Source organism: Pseudopodoces humilis, chromosome 2 (genome assembly GCF_049639895.1).
Source record: "Pseudopodoces humilis isolate 2021_Gansu_Grassland_sample_001 chromosome 2, ASM4963989v1, whole genome shotgun sequence".
Taxonomy (NCBI): domain Eukaryota; kingdom Metazoa; phylum Chordata; class Aves; order Passeriformes; family Paridae; genus Pseudopodoces; species Pseudopodoces humilis.
The window spans coordinates 23344711-23365103 of NC_142201.1; the positions used below are offsets into that span (position 1 = coordinate 23344711).

Sequence of the window (20393 nt, forward strand, 5' to 3'; positions counted from 1 at the left end):
AATTCAAATGGGACAGAAGATAGAAAATCAGGATCTCCCTTAGCTGTAGGTACGTTATTGAATGAAATATTGTTTATCATTGCAACAAAAATGTTACAAGAGCAGTGACAGAATATCCTTCAAGGTTCTAAAAGAATTAATCCTAAGGAAATAGCACTTCTCTGAGTTCAGATTTTTAATAGAAGTTGCTTTTTCATTTTGTACAATAAATATAACTGCTCTTCTTTACTTTGTTTTTGATAGGAGGAGTAGCACTTTTCTACAGCTCAGTGCTATCAGTGACTTCACCGCAAGTTTTCCATGCTTAGAGAGTTCTTAGGCTGAAAGAAAGAACTTTTTACCAAATACAGAAAGTAATCAGAAAGCCTGAAATAACCTTTTACATTGCAATGCTAAATGTGGTGATCCTACATCACCCAAAACAGTGACACATATAATTGCAGCAATAATGTAAAGCAAATAATTTTGCCAAAAACAAACAACAAAAAAAACCAAATTCAACCTACCTTTGGTAACTTGAGAATAGTTGCAGGAAAGCCCAATCCAGATGGTATAGTTTGTTCTCCAGACTGAACCCCTGATTAGCTTAGGTTCTTGTAATTTTGCCCCCGGCCCAGCTAAACTGATGCTTCCAACCTTGGACTGAATTAAACAAGGTCTTACTCAATGCACAACTGTGGTATCCTAATATTTACTTAGGTGTACGTAAAGGAAAGCTCTTAGTACATAATTGATTACTCCATTTGTCTTTCCAAACTCTACCAAACCTCTCTTTGCCATCTCTGTGACAAGGTGCTGTTGCTGTACTTGGAAACTTTACTTATTTGATAAGCCCAATTATCAAAGTGCTTTTTACAGAAATAAACAGAAAATCATTGATAATCTGATTCTTAGCTCAAGGCTGTCCTGGGCAGTCAATCCTAAAGTGTATTAACATAGTACAAAATCAATATATTTTTCAGAACTTGTTGCTTGGCCTAAGAAAGTATTTTTATTCATTTGTGGTGATCTAGAATTTTGAAAATATTTTACATTCTACCTTTTACTTAAATTAAATAAATAGCACCTGCTTTTAGAATGTACTTCACATTAAAATTTGGATATTTTTTATTACTTTATTTGAGATGTATCCAAATTGAATCTATGTAAATAAATTATTAGTTCGGGAAATTATTTGAGAAAAGGGGGTTGTTTTACATTCACAAAAACTGGGATTTTTTTTACAGGGAAATTAATTTCAAACATTTCATTTGACCAAAAACATGTGATCTTCCAAAAGGAGAACTTGTAGTTGGAGTACAGAGAATTTAATGTAGATAAGGAAGCAATAGTGGTAACTGACATATAATTTACAAAGTTATCAGTATACTAGAGACTTTGGATGTCACACCTTTCCCCTGTACATGCCTAATATATCATTTCCCAACTTCAAAAAGTGACAGTCCCACTTCAAAACAACACATAGTTGTCGCCCTGAAAACTCAGCTTCTGAGATTGCTGACATAGTTTTCTAAGGACTTTCCCAGGACAGTAACTGTAAACATAGATATGTGTACATTCTTTCTGTTACACGTCTTGTGATGGGCATTTCTCATGGCCAGTGCAGTGAGAAAGTGTTATCCTGACCATCCAATCCCTGGCCATGGTAGGAAGCCTATAAATCCTGGGAGGAAAAATAAACTCTGCTCTTCTTTTCACCACACCTCGACCTGTGTCTGCATGATCTATTCATCTTCAGCAGCGACACATAGTTCCAACTACTGAGAGAACAGGGTCAGATTTTCTTTGCAGCAAGCAGCAAAGTACTGAAATGCTGGACTCTCTCAGATTTGATCTGGTTCCTGAGCTTCAGACAAGGGATTTTCCCTCTTCACTGTCTATGTGCTCCCAGGAAGTCCAGATGGTGTAGAAAATGATCCATATTTATGAATACTTTACATGAGCTTTATTCAGAAGAACAAAGAAAATTTAAAAACTGTTGTCCCTAGTTAAAAAGTTGTCAGAAAGCTCAGTTATAAAGGGGGAAACTAAAAGGAGGATAGAGGGTTTTTAAGTGATTCTAAGCTTTGTTTTAATTCTCATTTTCCTACTCTGATTTTGATTGGTAATAAATAAATTCAGTTTATTTCCCCACGCTGAGTCAGTTTTTCCATGACAGTAACTATTGAGTGAACTCTCCTGTCCTTACCTCGACCCACAAGCCTTTTGTAATGTTTTGTCCCCTTGGTCCAGCTGAGGAGGGGGGATGATGGAGCTGCTTGGGTGGGCACCTGGCATCCATCCAGGGTAACCCACTGCAGGCACAACACTATCAGGGCTGCTATGGGAAAAACCATCTGCAGCTCTGCTAGACCAAATACACAGAGCTACCATGGTGTCTGTGATTCTGGTGCGTGAGGTGCTTAATAATGCCCATCGTGGACTCCCTGTGTTTCTGCTTCTGCCTTTGCTTCCTCATCCCACCCTTCAGATCTGCTGTGGTGCTGTGTGGATGGTATTCCCGCTGCTGCAGCAGTGATGGGGAAGCACAAGCAATGAGCCTCACCATAGGATCCCTTTGCAGAGGTGTTTGTTTCTCTTGACTGCTGAAGGAGATTACCTGGCTGTTTTACACTGGGTGACTAGTTTTTACACATCTAAATTTTGGTCAGCTAAATCCCACATCAAGAGTGCATGATAATTATATGACTTACAAAAAACATGTTTTATACTGAGAGGACGAAGTTTTGAATCCTGGACCTAATATTGACTTCCTGTGTGACACAGAGATATTAATTTGAGAGCAGAAAGCTGCAGGTGTAGTTTCTGTTCCCCTTGCATTGCTTCTGCCATGAAAACAAGCCAGGGGAAGAGGAGCCAGGGATTTCTGCACTGCAGCAGGAATCTCTGGCCATTGTAGAGGTAAAGTGTTATTTACAAGCTCTTTAGTTACAATAGATCATTCTTTTCAAGCAGCGTGCATACCTATGATGCTATCCCTACATGGTAAAAAAGATTTGTTCTGTTTCAGTAAGAGTGGAAATAGTAAATATTCAGGAAATGTGTGATTTGGGTTTCTTTGTTTCTTTTTTAGTAAAATATATCAAGGTCTTTTGAATATTATATTGAAATTAACCAGTGCATGATTGTCAGATTATAAATTCTTCTTCTTCTTCTTCTTCTTTAGGATTACCAGAAGAAAATGAATATTCCAGACTGTCGGCCAGCACTACAGCAGGCTCATCTATTCAAAGGCACAGGGAGAGTCACACTAGTCAGGTAAATATTTCATTGACGGCCTGGTAGAAGCACTAAAAGAGAAAAAAATCACAGTAGGCACATGTTGAAAGCTGTCTCTTGATTCAAATTTGGGTATTGACATTGAAAAATGCAGACTTCTTTAACAGGTTTGTATTGAGCTAAAGACAATAATGAATTTACTACCAAGTTTGTTTTTTTTGCTGGAAGAATAATCATCAAGAAAGATTCTTATAGTAAGTTCAAAGTTTATGAAATAAAATACTGTTGCTGGTTGGGATGATGCTATTTCCAGGCAGGAAATATGTCTTTTAACCCTGAGAGGACCAAGATGTTATCTCTCTCAAGATACTGATTCATTCATACCAGAAATACTTGCACGAACCTCGTAGAATTAAATACATAACTGTGTCATTTATATATTATAATATTTTTATATAAAAGCAATGAAGACTTTTTAAATTATCATCACAATTTTGGTACAAATACCCAAAATCAAAATATCTATCAGTTAAAACAGCAGTAGGTACTAAGATAGTGTTAAACTTGCATTGGTTCTCATAACTTTTCCAATGAGTTTAGGTAATTTAAAATTGCAACATAGAACTAATTTTGATGTGCATTAAATGAAAAAAAAGGGATAAACTTTTTCATAAGACATTTTCTTAAATCTTTCTTTGACATTTTATATCTAATGGGAACTACTTTACTTTCTAAATAGCCACTTCTGGAATGAGTGCCTTCAAAAATTTTATTATTATGTTACTTCACTTTAATGGCATTAATGTATTCTCCTGTTGTTATTTTGTCTTCAGTGTGCTTTCCTAAAAGGGTAGTCACAAGTAATTTTATTTATTTGAGATGATTGTAAGAAGTTTACAGTAAAGCTAAATATTGTTCAAAGAAGAAACAAGTTGGAGCTAAGAGACTTTTTCAACAGAAACCTCTCATTAACCAGTTTTACAATTTCCAAACTATTTTACCAGAAGGTAAGAGAAGTGCTTTATCACATTAGAAGATACTTGTTGTCTGTGAGGGACAGCTGACATTTCACAACAACGAAACACTGGTGCTAGCCAAGTTACATGAATATTTGGCCTTTGACTCCAGCAGGAGCAAGATTCAACCTTTGACACCACACTCGGTGTTAATGGAACTTTGAAAAACAATAGATCGAAAAACAATAGGTGTCAATGTAGGATAAGTATGTGAGCAAACTAGTACAAAAGCCTTTACTTTTTGTTTTTCTGCCTTACTGTCAGAGGCACGTAACTACAGTGCCTATTCTGAGCTGAAAAATTGTGCCAAGACAGCACTCAGCACTTGAGCAAGGCCAGGCAGAGCTTCCCTGGCATTACAGGAGCACATCCATCTTGCACATCACACCTCACCTCATCATACCTCTCAGACTCTCACAAATGGACTTTGACCCTATTGTGAAAAAAATACTTGCAGTTCTACTGTCTCCAGAGGAGTATCGTGCATGAGGATGTTTTCAGTTGTCCCTGTTACATTTTCGTTATATCAACCAAGTACTCATTACATATGAGAGTGGCCAAAGACCTTTCTAGCAAATGAAAAGTCCAAGTCCCTGACTCTGCTCCAGTTACAAACCTCACACAGCGAGATGCTTTTGTCCTGAAGCACCTCACACCTCTGTTGCTAATAGGGTCACCTGAGTCGAGACAGTCATGTTTAAATTACTATATCAGTACAGTACAAAGAGTTAAATGAACTGGATATAGGGGTACCACTGTCCTCTTCTTCATTTCTTTGCAAATGGAAGCAACATTCAAATGTTTTATTTTAGAAGGAATTTGTTAACCATTTGCAGACATGTGTTTTTATTTTTCCACAAGTACTTGCCAAAACCTGAACACAATTTCATTTCAGTATTTTGAAATGTCACTTTTCAGCAAATTTTCAGATGTTTTGCCAAAGTATTTCACAAATTTTTAAAATAAATTCTATGCAATGTACTTGGAATTACATGCAGGGACAGTCCATAAATGCAAGCTCAGTGAGAACTGTGACAAGTTGAGAGAAGAGACCTGTAGTTCTGTGGTTTTTGATACAATTCCTTGAATGAATAAACCAAAATGGTGTTGCCAGAATAAAAAGGGGAAAAATGTTCTTCCCATAAAAAGAAAAAAAAAACCAAAAAAATGAACTTAGAAAAAAATCTATCCTCACAGGGCTGAGAATTCTTGCTGTGAAAAGCATTCCTCAGCATTGCCAAAGCATGGCATATATTTGAAAATGATTTGGTTTAATTACTGTTGACATTTCTTAGCATGCTGCTAGTGACTTTAACAGCATACAAGCTGATTGCAAAAATCTTTGCCAGGCTTCACTGTAGTAACTGAATCACTTAAAATAATTTTTGCACATCTGTATGAAGTAGGACATATTTTTTCACAGGTCTGTGAAGATACTAATTGACTAATTGCTCTAAAGAGAAAAATGTAGGTCCTTGTATATCTTGGCAGACACTGTCACTTCAGCTAAAGGAAACTGGTTCATTAGCTTTCAGGGGCTTCCAGCATTGATGGTTTTTTTAATATCTCCCTGCTAGTTCCTTACTGAAATGACAGTAAGGGTTAGTTCATTTCATTTTTGTCACTGGATCTCAAGGCTCGTACACATTCCGTGAAGTTTAGACATTGTGGCTAGGGTACCATTGTGTTGTCACATCAGGTGTTAGTTATTTTCATCACTGCCTGACACCTCCTGCACACTGCAAAACTACACACTCCAGAGATAATTCTTCGGGTCAGTGTCTGTCAACACGCAGCATATGGATTAATCCTGCAACAAACTTTTTTGAAAGTAGTTACTGAGTATAAAATATCATCCAGATGATCATCTTAAAATGAAGTCTGCTGAAAAAAAAAAAAAAAGCAAAAGGTTCACTGTTGGCCATAAATGCTAATTTTTTAGGGCAGTGGTTATAAAGGGAAATTTTTACAAATTTTACTGAATGAAAAAGGACAAAAATTGTAAAATTAAAATTCTAACAAAATATTTCTCATTGTAAAGTTATGCAATAAAATTCTACTTTATTCTGTTAAAAAAAAAAGTGGAAGAATATTAAAGTTTAATTTTTGTCTCCTTGGAAACGAAAGAACATACTTCAAAAGAAATAAGAGTCTTGCCTGTCAAAAGAATAGCAAACAATGAGATTTTTAAACTACTACCTTTTTCTTGAGATTATTTTGTGGCTTTACAGCTATAGATTCCAAGAGTTTTTATCAATAGGTTGTAAAATATCACATAAAAACATAAAGAACCTAACATCTGATATAACACTGTAACTTCATCTTCATTCTGTATGAAGATGAAAACTGAACCATGAATTTGGGGGTGAAACCAGTTATTGAAAAGTTTCATGTTGTTTTAGCTTGTTCAGACAGTAGATCTTCCAGAAACTTTGCTATCAGAGGCACACATTTTCCCTACCCCAACCCAGCGCACTAGCTTCCCTGTGTTTTGTGCTTTCCTTGTAAACCAAAACATTCTATTCAAGGAAATATTCCAAATTATAAGCCAAAAATCTACAGTAGAATGGAAGAAGCAGTATCCTAATCTACCCTTACAGGAAAACTTTACTCTTAGAAGCTATGCCTCTAACTCAGCTTGTACAGAAAGTGTTTTGGTAGCCTCTTGTTCCCCAAACAGCAGAAAACTAGGAATCTTTCCTTAAAATCATTCCAAGTTTGATTTTAAATTACAGATTTTAAATTATTTAAATACTTATTATTTCAAATTGCTTCAGTGGTTTGTCTAAACAGTTTGGTAGTTCCAAATGTACCTGGATTTGTAGTCTCAAATTCTTATGTCATAATTTCCTTCCAGAGGCAAAAACCTCACCAAAATGTAAGACATGTTTCTTATGGTCATTTTTGCCATAAACTTGCTTAAGTAGAAAATTTTTGTATGGCCAAGAGTCATTTCTATTCAGTCACACTCTAGGAAGTGATCCCAAAGCATACTGGCTATTCCACAAATGTTGAAATTGCTTAGCAGGGTCTAAAATCCAAAACCTCCTCTAAAATAAAAAAGCTGTAGACAATATTGCTCCTGTGCTCTTTTTTGTTTACACAAAGCATTTCTCAGTTCCTTAACCAGTTCAATGGCTCTCTCCAGACTGTTTTTAGTGATTCCTATGTTCTCAACAGCTGCTATGAGTGTCTAGGTTTAAAAGAACATAAAGACCATTGAAATATATAAATTCTTTGGAATGTCAGCAAGATGAAATAGAGTCAATAAAAGCAAGCCTTTATATTTGTACCTCACACAAAAGTTAAGTGGCCTTGTCTTTTTTTCACAGATCAAGGACTGTGAGGTTTTTTGGGGGGTTTGGGTTTGCTGGTTTTGTTTTTTTTTTTTCAATGATATTTAAAAGTTGTTGTTACCATTCACTGTGAAGTGGGAAGTGGTGTGAGAAAGATAGTAGAATCAAGGAAAGCAGGCCAGCTAAAAGATTCCTTTTTTTCTTATGTGGGCAGCAAGAAGCAACGTGGTCTGTCTGTAACAGGATGAGATGGACAACCTGAAGATAATGAACAGATGGGAAGTGAGGGACAAATTAAAGACTAGAGTGATAATAAGCATGTTGGGGGGGTGGGAGCAGGGACTAAACCAAGCACAGATAATGGATGATTCTAAGAAGACTGGAAAAAGAATAAAATAACTGAGAGAGAAGATAAGTAATGAAATGGAATAAGGGATTTGGAAAGACAAAAGAGCCAGAGAGAAGGAATCAACCCAAAGAAGTGATGAAAAAAAAAATAGCTGAAAGGAAGATAAGAACAGGAGGGAAAGAACCAAGAAGAGAGCAGAGGGTGATGCAGTAAAAAGAGAGGAACTAAGGAAGAAAAAATTAGGAAGTCTATATGGTGTTCCAGATATGATACTCATCTTTATGCACATATCAATGTGATCTTTCATGTATGATAAAAGAAAAATAATTTTAATGATTGCCTACATTTATAGGGTTGCATTCTGTGCAAGTTAGGTCTTAATCATAGTCTCCTGATGATTCAGTTGTCGCAGAAGAAAGGTATAAAATTTTCTATTAATAGATGCAAAGTCCCTGTCCAGTTTAGCTTTGAATGGCTGAATATTTCCTTATTTGTAATCAGATGACGTCACATGCATTCAATCCTATGGAAAGTTCCCAGAACAAGACACAAATAAACAAGCAGCTTGCCATCCTGGTAGGTTAAGTAATTACAGACATATGACATACCCTGGTGTAGGATTTTGGTTACCCACTTCTGAAATATGTTTTATCTGTCATGTGTTCAAAGAGGTGAGATAAAAAAATCATGGTTATTTTTTCACATATGTTTATATTAGAAAATCTGAAGTCTTTTCTCTTCTATTTTGTTAAACCCCATGGTGCAGATTGGCAGATTGCAGTAATACAGGAGCCAACATCTGAGAATGTTAAATTGGAAATGTCTTTTCATATTAGTGAAGTATGTATTTATTGTTTCATTACAGCTTAAGCCATAGCTCTTATTTCATGAAATCTCACTGCTTTCAGCAGTCTTTTCCCTCAGAAAGAGCTGCATATTCATTAAGGTTTCAAGGGTCTTCTTTGTTCCTACTTGATTTAATATTTGTTGCCAATCACTTCTTTTGTTGACAATTCAAAAGTTTAAAAGAAATTAATAGTCAAAAATGTGTTGCAATGTGTTGCTATCCCCCACCTTTTGTCACAGTTCTAAACACTGGGCTCTAGCATTCGTTATTATTGTCTGTCACGTTTGCCTGTTAGCTGAAAGTAATCTTTGATCATCTTTGAAGCAAAAAGTGGCAATCAAACAGGTCTGGTGTAATAAAAAAACCACTAACACCTTTGTAAACACGTAACATCCAAGAGAAGTCATAGAATATACTTATCATTTATCTGAATCAGTATATCCCCCTGCATTGTGTTTCATTTATTGTTTTGACAGTAGCACAAAGAATATTCTTTGTAATGTCACACACAGTGACAAAAATTTAGGTCCTATAACACATTGTGCCTTTATTTTTAGAAGACTTACAGTCAAAATCATGTGCCTTATAGACTAAATGGTAATGGAGGTAATGCATAGTGTTAATTCATCAGTAAATACATTATCTTTTGTTTGTGTTGAAGGGCTCTTGGAGAGCTGATGGCCCTCTGCTGCAGGTATATCCCAGATCTGACCGCTGTCACCTCCATGGGTGAAAGCACAGATCCACTTTGAATCAATGGATGTCACAGCCAGTTCCCTACACATTCCAAAGCCCCTTTTCTGTCTCCAGCGCTTCATCATCACTGCATTTGCCCCTGCTAAATGAGATTGTAGAACAGAAGGGAGCAAAACCTCCTGAGTATCCCTAAGCTCTGGTGTTTGGCTAAAGGGTATAATTATTATCCCTCTTGGGCTGCCACAATGGCCAAAGGCTCACCTTAAAAGGCGGCTTCAAATTTGAGCTACAGGGGAGTGTGGTCCACCACCCCACTGACAGCACCTGTGGAGAGGGACTGCACTTCCACTGAGAAGTGTGAGAGGGAATAAATGAGATCCTCTGGCCTTCATTCTCTTGCTGTCACACACTGCCACATGCAGATAGCAGAGATTTAGATTGCTAACAGACTCTAAATTAAATGAAGTTTTCCTCTAACATTGTTTGACCATAAGTGTAGTGTTTTTATACAACAAAGGATGATACCCAACTACAGCAAGTACAAGTTGATTGTTTTTGTAATTGCTTTGAAAGCATTGTGGCAAACATAGTCTCTACCTAGTCAAATAAATTAATGCCATAAAAAGGCAGAGATCAGTTAAGTAGCAACATGACTTAGTTTGTCATATATTTTTTGTTAGATTAGGTGCAAAGAGGTATTAGCATTGTTACCTGTTTCAAAAACCTCTGTGATAAATGGTTTGTTTTCAGAACTCATCTTGAGAAAGACACAGTTGCTGTCTGAACATATTCTTTTTTTCAAGCATCAGAGACAAACTAGGAGGATGTCTTGAAGGTTTTAGAGAGCATTTTATAATCAGTTTATCTGGAGATAAATACTACCTTAGAGAAAAAAACCCAACAAATTCAGTATTTGTTGATGGTTAATGTTTTAGTCACTCTGGGAAGGTGTCATCTTTCAGCTGACATCAGAAATCTATAATTGAAAAACACTCAGCCAAAAAACAAAAATTAAAAATTGAAAGCCACAAGATCCAAATAAAGACAGTACCCCCCTGTTTTGAATTTATAGACTTGTCCAACTCTATTACCAGCTCAGGTAATCAGTTTGCCTGATGTATACTGTCATATATTATTGAGCATTGCTTAACTTGTGCTAATATTTTCTACCAGATTGCAAATTATAGTTATACTAAGGATTTGTGTGCTGATTTTATTTTGCAAAGATATGTTATCTTTTTTTCATTGCTGAGATACTTCCAGTCTGTATGGAAATGACTAACATAATTACTTGAAAATATTGTGCTATAACTATTGATACATTTTTGATAAAATTGGTATAACTACTTCACTGAAAGATACAAAATTATGGAAGACAGGTCCTGCTTTTGTGACTAAAATCAATTACTTCAAAGAATAATAATAAAAATCACCCCAAACAAAACTACCTCCCTCCCCCTCAAATACAAAAAATCAAAACAAATTATGAAGAACAAATAAAAAATCAGAGCCAAAACCAGAAACAAAAAAACACACAAAAAACAAAAAGCAAACTGTCCTGGGTGACATATAATAATATAAATAAAATTAAAAAAAAAACCAAATTCCCCCCGTTCTAGGAAAAAAAAGAACCCACCCTATGGGAAACCATAACAATATGACAGAAAATCAACTTCCACCCGAATAGAATTGCAGTGAGATGAAGAATGAAATATCCTGCCTGAGGCACAGTATAGGTGTGTGTGTAGCCCAAGATTCTCTTTCTAATAAAATCAAAATGCCTCTGCTACCCAGGGTAAAGTCAGAGATAGGAGATGTCCCTTTTGCAAGCATGATCTCACAGTTTTCAGTGGTCTGTGAGGAAGGGCTTCTGGAGGCAGAGTTCATTTAGTAGATAATTATCCTTAGTACACTTTTCTTTCATTAATTATTTTGGAAAAGCCTATCAGAAAGTGAAACTAAGGCACAGTAGAATTAATTTTTTAGGATGACTTTTGAGAGCTTTCCAAGTGCCATGTGATAGCAGAGGGCTGGACTGGGCAATCAAAGGTACCTGTGTCTGTATGATCTCTGACACGAGACTATCCTGCTTCCAGCATCATTCCACAACTGATGTTTGGAAGGAAATGGAATCTGTCCCTTGAAAAAAGTATCCAAGAAACAGCAGTAAATTACTTGTCAGAAGAGCAAACGTTTCTGCCTGAATCATGCGGCAATACATTTTTGTTAATAAATGTTGTCCCTTTTAAATTTTATTTTAAACACAAAGTTACTTTTAAGATTATCCCAAATTTTTATAGGTCATCCAAATTATCCCTTCCTTTGGTCACCTATATAGCAATGCTTCTTCTAAAAGAACTTCCTTCTTTTGATTTAATTAGAAATTTTAAGTGAGAGAGAAAAAAATATTTTCCTGTTTAGAAAAAAGCAAATGAATTGTGTTTTCACTTACGGATCTCATTAATGTTTTGCTGGCATACCTCCTCCAGAAAAATTCTAGATTTGCACCAGAGCATCTATCTTCTTTGCCATTTTCACCTTTGCAATGAACCCATTTGACATCCATTCAGAGCTTTAGTTTTGGACATTGTTGTTCCAACACAAAGAAAAATCATCAGCAGTTTAAAAGAACAATTAACTAAAATCACTTTATTTTTGTATATCACATATCAAGTTATTACATTCAGTAGGTCTGTCATTGCAAAAAAAAAAGCCTGTCTCAGCACTCACATGACAATCACATGAATCAGTTTGGATCCCAGTGTTACATTTGTATTTGAAGGTTTTAATTGTAATTTTGAAGCATGTGAGCTCATTGATCATTGCTGCTCTCTGCTCCATGCTGGGGTTGTTCATGGCCAATGCAGGTTTCCCAATCAAGCACAAATTTGCATATTGATTTGATTTATGTTGAATGCTTACCTAAGCATCTTAACACACCCTTGGCTTACTGTGTGATTTCCCCTTATATATTTAAATAAATATTAGATTGGTAAATAACATGTAGACTAACAGATTTTTAATTTTCCTTGATTCAGTAGTTGGTGGTAAAGCAATCCTTTCCTGTTTTCTGCTCTTTTCTAATGTAAAAAAAAAATATCTGGTGGTTCCTGAAGGTTAGGATTTTTGCAGAGGTTGCAGTGTGCCTGTTCTGTAGTTTGGAAATAAAGTTGAGACATGAATGTTTGGAAAGAGTCGGTGTAGGGGCTTATCAGATTAAAATAAATAAATAAACAATAAAATGAGTTTGAAATGTTTTTGTGAGAGTTACGTACAAGTGGAATCAAAATATGTTGCTCTTGCTAATAATTGCATGCAGTAAGAATTCTTTTCTGCACTACTGTATGAAATGGTGTCTAATTTTTTAACAATAGGTGAGAACATCCTTTATTGTCTTTAAAACGGGATCACAGATCCACTGGGGTCTGTGAACTGCTTTTGAGGGCTGTAATAAAGTTAACTGTGAGACACCTAATGGCTGAAATTTATTTGGCTTTCATTTTTTAGGCAGCCTACAAACTGAAATAGATTGTAAACAGGGAATTTGTCAAGGCAGCTTTATTTGTAAAATAATTATGATAATTTATCATCAATATTATACATTTATTGCATAATTCACTTTAGATCCCGATAAAAGTTTAGAAAGGTAAAATCATTGCTCTTCTGAACTCAGTCTTCCCATGGATTCCATGATGGGACCTCAACTTCACTAACGGAAGAGAAAAATTAATGATGTAATAATTAGCTGTGAGTATTTACTGACAGTTACTCTAAAGCACGAACGTTGATAAATCTACTGAAGAAAACAACTGGCATTATTTCTGCAAACAAAATATAGGAACTAGCCATAAAATACAAATGTCTAAGGAACACAGGTTTATATGCTTTGTATGTCCTTAAATTGCTTTGTGATTTTCTGTTGTGCTTATATATCTATAAGCAGGAATCTTACTAAAACTTAAAGAAGCATCTAAAAACAGAACTTTAATAAAACGTGAATTGCTACATTTTTTGAGAAGAAAATTATTTGTATATTTTAAATAATATGCAATTATCATATATAACTAAATACTTCCTTTCTGATGAATATTAGTAAAAACAATGCACTCACAAATGAAAAAATTACTAAAATAGTATACACATTTTTTAACAGATAAACCCTACATTTGATCAGTGGGGGAGCAAACTGAGGTGAAATACTGAAAAGAATCTACCTTTACCAATAACAAATCTGTTTGTCAAACAGGTTAATGACCACTTTAGTCATAGGCTGATGATTAAGATTCTGTTGCATTTGACATATGAGCAGAGAATATAAGTTATTTGCCTCTGAATTTTACAAAACATCCTCGGTAAAGGATCTTTTGTTTGATAATAATTTGTTTGTTTGATAGCGTTTGATCTTTTAATGCAGAATTAATTTCTTGAGATTCTAGAGCCAAATCTCTAACTCAATCTTAAATGTGCCAGTTAATCATTTTATCTGGCATACTTTTTTGTCAAAAAATATTTAAAATATGAAACCTTTTTCTTTCTATAATTATATACTTGCTAAATTTTTAACTTGCATATGAAATAGACTAATTAAAATAATTTATTGACTTACCTTATAGCAGCTCATCTTGATTCTAAGAGAAAGTTGAAATCCAGTATGTCTGCTTTAGTCTGTAAAGTAAAATCTAGGTAGAATTTACAAGCTTAAATCCAGGAGGCAGTTCAGAACCTCATTCTCCAATGACTATGCAATACTCAAATGTGTATAGGCAAAATTGTGCTCTAAGGCTTTCATGACTGCCAGCACATAACCAAAGTGCTCTGTCTCCAGCGGTTTTTTGTGCATTAAAACTACAAGGAACTCTCTCTGAAGGATTTACTTTAGCACACTAATCTTTGTCCTCCACACAAAGCACAGGAGTCCTTCTGCTCTGCACTCAGAGTCCACCCCTTGTGGTTGCAGTGTCCTCTCAGTATGTGGGAACTTGGTCTCCTCCTTAACCTGAAGGAACTGTGGTGGGTTGCCCCTGGCTGGACACCAAGTGCCCACCAAGCTGCTCTATCATCCCCCCTGCAACAGGACAGGGGGAAATATAAGATGGAAAAAAATTAATGGGTCAAGATATAGGCAGCTTACTAAAGCAAAAGTGAAGGTTGTGCATGTACAAGCAGTAAAGAAAAAAGGAAAGAAAACAAAAATACTTTATTCTCTACTTCTGATCAACAAGCAATGTCTGGACACTTTGTGGGAAGCAGTGCTTCAGCATATGTGGAAGGTTGTTCCAGAAGGCAAACTTTGTAAATAATGAATGTACCCCTTCGCCCTCCTTTTTCCTACAGGTGTGCAGAACTCGTATGGTATGGAATATCCCTTTGGTCATTTTGGGCAGGCTGGCCAAGTTGTGTCCCCTCCCAAAATGTTGCCCACCCCCCCAGACTACTGGTCAGGTGAGAATGTTGGAGATGAGGCTGTGCCAGTGCTGCTCAGCAGCAGCCAAAACACCAAAGTGTTATCAGCGCCTTTCTAGCTCCCAATGCAAAGAGGAATATTATTTTAATCTCAATTAGGATTAGCAGAGAGAAGCTGAATCCACATCTTCTAATTTCCCAATATGCTCTAACTTTTAGAGAATGATGAAAGTTATTCCATACATGTTATGATGGAACTGAGTCATTGGTGCTCTGTCACCAACCAAAATCCCTGATACAGCCTGAGAGTGGACTGTGAAGTAGAAAAAAAATAATCCTGAAATCCTCCCTGGGCTGCTCATTACAAATTTATTTTGTCTATCTTGCCATATTTTGCAGTGGAAAATATGGATCTGGTTTAAATCCTTCAATCCATTACAGTTTCCAGTTAATATCTGTGGTAACTCCACAAGTTCTTTTGTGTGTGACTTTGACACTTCAGCTTTTCTTGTTTGCTCATAAAGAGCTCTGGATACTAAACATAGGGGTGGTGTTTTCACCCAATGGCAGAGCTGTTAAATGCCAAGGATTCAAATACTGTATGTTTTGTGAGTCTAGCCCAAATGCTGTGTTTACCATATCTGATTGACCATTGACTTTGACTACAAAAATCCTGGTCTACAGTTGTTGCTGATACAGTTGGTGGAAGTTGTTTAGTGTCCATTAAAAGGATCAGTAGTCTTAAAGTAATTAATTCTTAAATCATTTACCCTTCACAATTTACCTGCTCAGGATATAGAATAATAATGAAGAAACATAGCTCACTGTTTAACGTTGTGCTTCATGTAAAATTACTCAGCCAACCTTTTCTATAATGAATATGTATAATAGTTCTTTAGCTTGCCACAGGTCTAATCATAAAGGGAAAAGAGAAAAGATATCATGTTATTCAAATAGATCTAATTAAATTAATTGGTTCATTTAGAGCTCTGCCACTTATGCATTTTCTCCCATTTCATTTTGACTACAGTTTCATCTCATGTCCTTCATACAGGCTGTTTTCCAGTTTATTTACCAGATCAGTTTTACAGTAAATAAATGTTTGAGATATTTTTCCATCCCTGTTTTGGAGAATATGATAAAATGTGTACACTTATTTGTGAACTGGACCAACTTTGGTCCACTACACACAGGAAAATGCACTCTAACTGATGACCCAATATTTATTTACAGCTTGCATAAGCAGGGCCAGTATAATAAGACTTCTTCCATGCCTATAAGTTATAAACAGGATGCATTTGTCAATTCCATGCCCAGGCAAAATGTACTCAGTTTTCATCTGCACCGATGTGCCTTTTTGTTCCTTGGAATGGCACTAGCACTGTCTCTTTTCAAATACTCTGTCCATCTCTCAATCTGAAAATTCTTCCAGGATGCATTAGTTGTGCTATCAAACTTTTTGATTTGTCACCAGAGCACATCCAATTACACAGTTTCAAAATATCTATTTTTTTATAACTATATTTATCCTCCAGTGTTGAGGCCTGTCTTTAATTAATTATCTCTGAAACCCTTTCACGTGAAATTCCTGTGATGACAGTCGAACAAAGCTTGGTTCTTGTGTGTTCCAACACCTCTCTGAGAAGCATGCCTAGTGCAGATTCATGAAATGTCTGAAATTTAGTTACAAGTCAGGTATACAAATTGGGAAGACTGTATTCCAATCTATGTAGTTTCCAAAATGGACTATGCTCGTAATTTAAACCCACAAGAAACTACAGGAACTGGCCAGAAGTGGGTAAGGCATGGTAACTCACAAACTATCCAGCTGTTCTATAGGAAAAATCCACCTGACCTGTCTTTCTTGATAAGTTGTTTCCAAGTGCAAAGTTTTGTCTTCTAATCTTCTATAAACCACTGAAAAAAAGAAAATGTGTATGTTTTGTCACTGATATCCCTTTAGCAATATATGTGAAACATTTCATTTCATCTGAGTTGCTGAGATGCCCTGTTGCATTTTGTGTAAATATAAAAGCAAATAGGTTTTTAATTTTATAATTATCTGAAATTGAGATACACTTCAATGAAGTCTTTCAATCGTTTTTTCTTATTTTAGAAAAGTAATTCAGAACTTTAAACTGTACTTTATTTCACATGTCATTAAGACATATTATAGGTTAATGCATTTCTCTTTGAAGTTTCAACCAACCAGAAATTAAGCAAATTCCCTGTACATATTCAGGCACATCGATGTAAGAATTCATTCCTTCTCTGACAGCATGTGCATGTGAAAGGTCTGAATTGCACAGGATACGTTTGAAACAGCAGTGTAAAGCCTGGCAAGCCTCTGAACCCAGCCACTTGCTATTCCTTGAAGGAAGAGCAGGAGCCACAGGAATAGCCCACAGGTAGTTCTGCCCCAGGAACCTCGCTGTCTATCAGTGACAAAAATGCCCTTCGTGTCACTCAGCTTTTCCTTGCAATTCAAAGTAATTACGTGTGTGCACATCGTTTCCTTTTTCACAGCTAACATGCAGCCATCCCTTGTTCTGACAAGCAGAAATGCAACCTTAACGTGAGGCCACTGTGTGAGGTGAAATGTGGGCATTTTAGTCATGCCATAGGTGCCTCTTACAGTGGGGGTCTTAAGAAAAATGGTAACAGGATAAGGGTTGTGGGCTATTAGATGTTATGATGGGTTAGTTTCATATTTTCTAGTTAAGCCTCTCCTGCTACAGAATGCTCCCAAGCCAATAGAACTCAGTACTTGCTCTAAGGGCTGCTGTGCTGCATAGGTGTCAAGTAAGTCTTAAAGGATGGTGAGATGGAATTCATGGACTTGTGCTGCCATGAGGGCTTCAAGCTGACTTGAGCAAAATAAATTATCACTGCAGTAGAAGAGCTAAATGGAAAGTAACAGTTTCTTAAAGGGGGATTATGAATATGGTACAGAACTGTGGCTACTTCAGAATGAATTGATAAATAGATTCAAGCCAACTGAAACTACAGTTAAAGTTGTTAATGTGTACACTGGAGGAAGACAGGGACTGGCCCCTGGTGTTGAGGATAACACCTGTCTCTTACAAGTAGCTTTACTGATTCTAGTATGCAACAAAGATTATGGTTTCTTGGTTGTGGCTATTTGGATATTTACATTTAGAGAAAAAAAAACCTGGCTACTCCTGCAGCAGCTGTAGGCAGTGTACACAGTGTGTAGGCAGTGTATTAAGGAATTGTGTTCATGTACCCTTTGATGACACAGGGGAGTTTTTTTCTGTTTCATTTTGGCAGTTGCTTCATACAGCTACAGACAATGTGACTTTAGACTCTGTGACTTTCAGACATGAGATTGCAATAAGGCTGTTCTAAATCACTAATGTTCTTTATTTTCAGTGTAAAGAGTTTAAAATTTTTTTGGAAGACAAGTTTGCTTCAAATTATTAACAGGCTTATTTGATCTGTTTTCTTTATCCACCTTTATTATTATTGTTATTATTATTTTCTTCTCACAGGTTATTCATCAGCTTAGACTTTCTGAGAATGAGAGTGTGGCTCTACAAGAGCTTCTAGACTGGAGGAGAAAGCTGTGTGAAGAGAGAGAAGACTGGCAGCAAATATTGCACAATACTGAGCAAAGAATCACAGCCCCACCTCCACCCCCCTGTAAGAAGCCGACGCTGCTGAAGAAGGTAGAAGATACCTCCTGCAACAGACTTTCTTCAGGCATATGGGATACCACCATATGATTCAGATGTGTGTTTGCAGACTGTTAGGATTGGAACCATCTAATGACTTCAATCTGCACAATCAGCGAGTTTTCTTCCCTTCACAAAACGTGCAGGGATTTTTTACAAGCACTAATTCAATAGCACAGGATGGAGGAGCTGTTTAGATCTGTCACGTGTGTGTGTGTGTGTGTACATGTGTGTGTTTGTTCTTTTCATATATATACATGTATACATATATGTGTGCACCAGCAAGTATATGTATGTATGCATGGGTATATATATGTATGGAGACAAACTGCACTATAAATACTTAGTTTAAAAGTCACTTAAAACAGTCACTTAGAGTTCTCCCATGGACAATGAAGAAACTGTTAAGCAAGTGAAGATAGGGAGAAGTGACTGGCAGACATTTTGGAGAGATCAGGAAAGTCTGTGTGCACACTGTACAGCTGTTTTATACAGTACAAAAATATGTTTCTTGTTCCCTAATGAATGGGTTTATTATATTACATGTATACATATATATATATTTCTTTGTAGATGTCTGTGTTCCATGGAGATTATTTACTTGTTTATTTCTGGTGTTTTATAACTTCATGCAATTGGTGCTGTCGTTCTTTCTTCAAAATACAGGTAATAAATTCAGTACTTGCATTTTTCTTTCATAGATTATCTTTAACAACATACCAAACAGTTTCAAGACTGTGTTATTTTTTTCAGAACTGGCAATATCTTTTCTAAAATCCAATCCTGAAATTCTTGCAAAGCTCCTATGTGCAGGAGTGATTTGGTGCTGTTCACGGTTATGAATTAGACACCATTACTTCTTTTTGATGGACCTGCATTTCTGAATGTATGAGCTGTGAATTTTGAAGTTACATCTCCAATCTTATTTCATTCTGGGTTATGTAAAATAATGAGGCATTCATTTAGATTATAAGTGTGGTTAAAATTCATACCTGATTATGCATAAAGTCAGGTGTCAGTGGAAAGATACATAATGGTAATGAGGTATGAAAATAGGTCTGTGATTTACTGTTACAAGCCAGAAGGCTTTGCAGAGATGGATATATCAAAGTATTATGTCCTTATTATGGTAGCACAGTGATGCATTTATACCTCAGATTTCATGAAATGAAATGGTTTCAGAAATTGCAGCATTCTAGTTAGTGTACATGAGTTCGGAGCAGTAATGTTAATTTATGAAAAATATGCTGCTGGGAACTTGTTAGTTATTTCCCAACAGTCTTTGAAATACTGCTTTACCACTAAAAGGTTTAATTCATATATATTTAAAGGTACTTTTCCAGGGCTACTTATTTTAAGTTCTTGGAGTATGTAGAGCCAATGTGGAACCCTTTTCTTGGTTGTTTGTCCCATTCCTATTGAGGTCCAGGAAAAAGTGTTTCCAGTTTTGCAAGTGGATATAAAACATATATTTTCAAATATAAGCTAGGTCTAAAATGGTGCGCTCACTCTTGGTTGGAAGTTGTTGGAAAAGGAGAAAATCCATAGAGGTGTAGGTTTTTCCATCATGTTTGAGAGAAGTTTCAAGCAGGCTGAATAGTAAAAAGTAATCACATGCTTGTTTGTTTGCTTATAGAGGTAAGCAGCAAAATTCAAATTATTCCCCTGAGTATCATCAAGCTGTAGGCAGAATTAAGCACCTTCTCTTGCTGGAAATTAAAACACATATTTTGAGTGGACAAGGAAGGGGAGAAACCAAGTTAACTCAAAACTTTACCTTGTTACCACTGTTATCTTCACAGAAGTTCTCTATGTAAGATTATCCATTTCTATTTCATGGAGAATGAGGAACTTGAGACTCCAAATCCTACC

General features: G+C 36.1%; 1 protein-coding gene across 1 annotated transcript in view; it reads left to right on the plus strand.

Annotated features, from left to right (window-relative positions):
• The window catches only part of MYO16 (myosin XVI), a 262514-nt gene extending 243565 nt beyond the window's left edge, over positions 1–18949 (plus strand). Inside the window, exons 33-34 of the mRNA XM_005516607.2 lie at positions 3167–3258; positions 18339–18949. Coding sequence (XP_005516664.2) covers positions 3167–3258; positions 18339–18572 — 326 coding nt within the window. The 3' untranslated portion in view covers positions 18573–18949. The remainder of the gene's footprint in view (positions 1–3166; positions 3259–18338) is intronic.
• The last annotated feature ends 1444 nt before the right edge of the window (positions 18950–20393 follow it).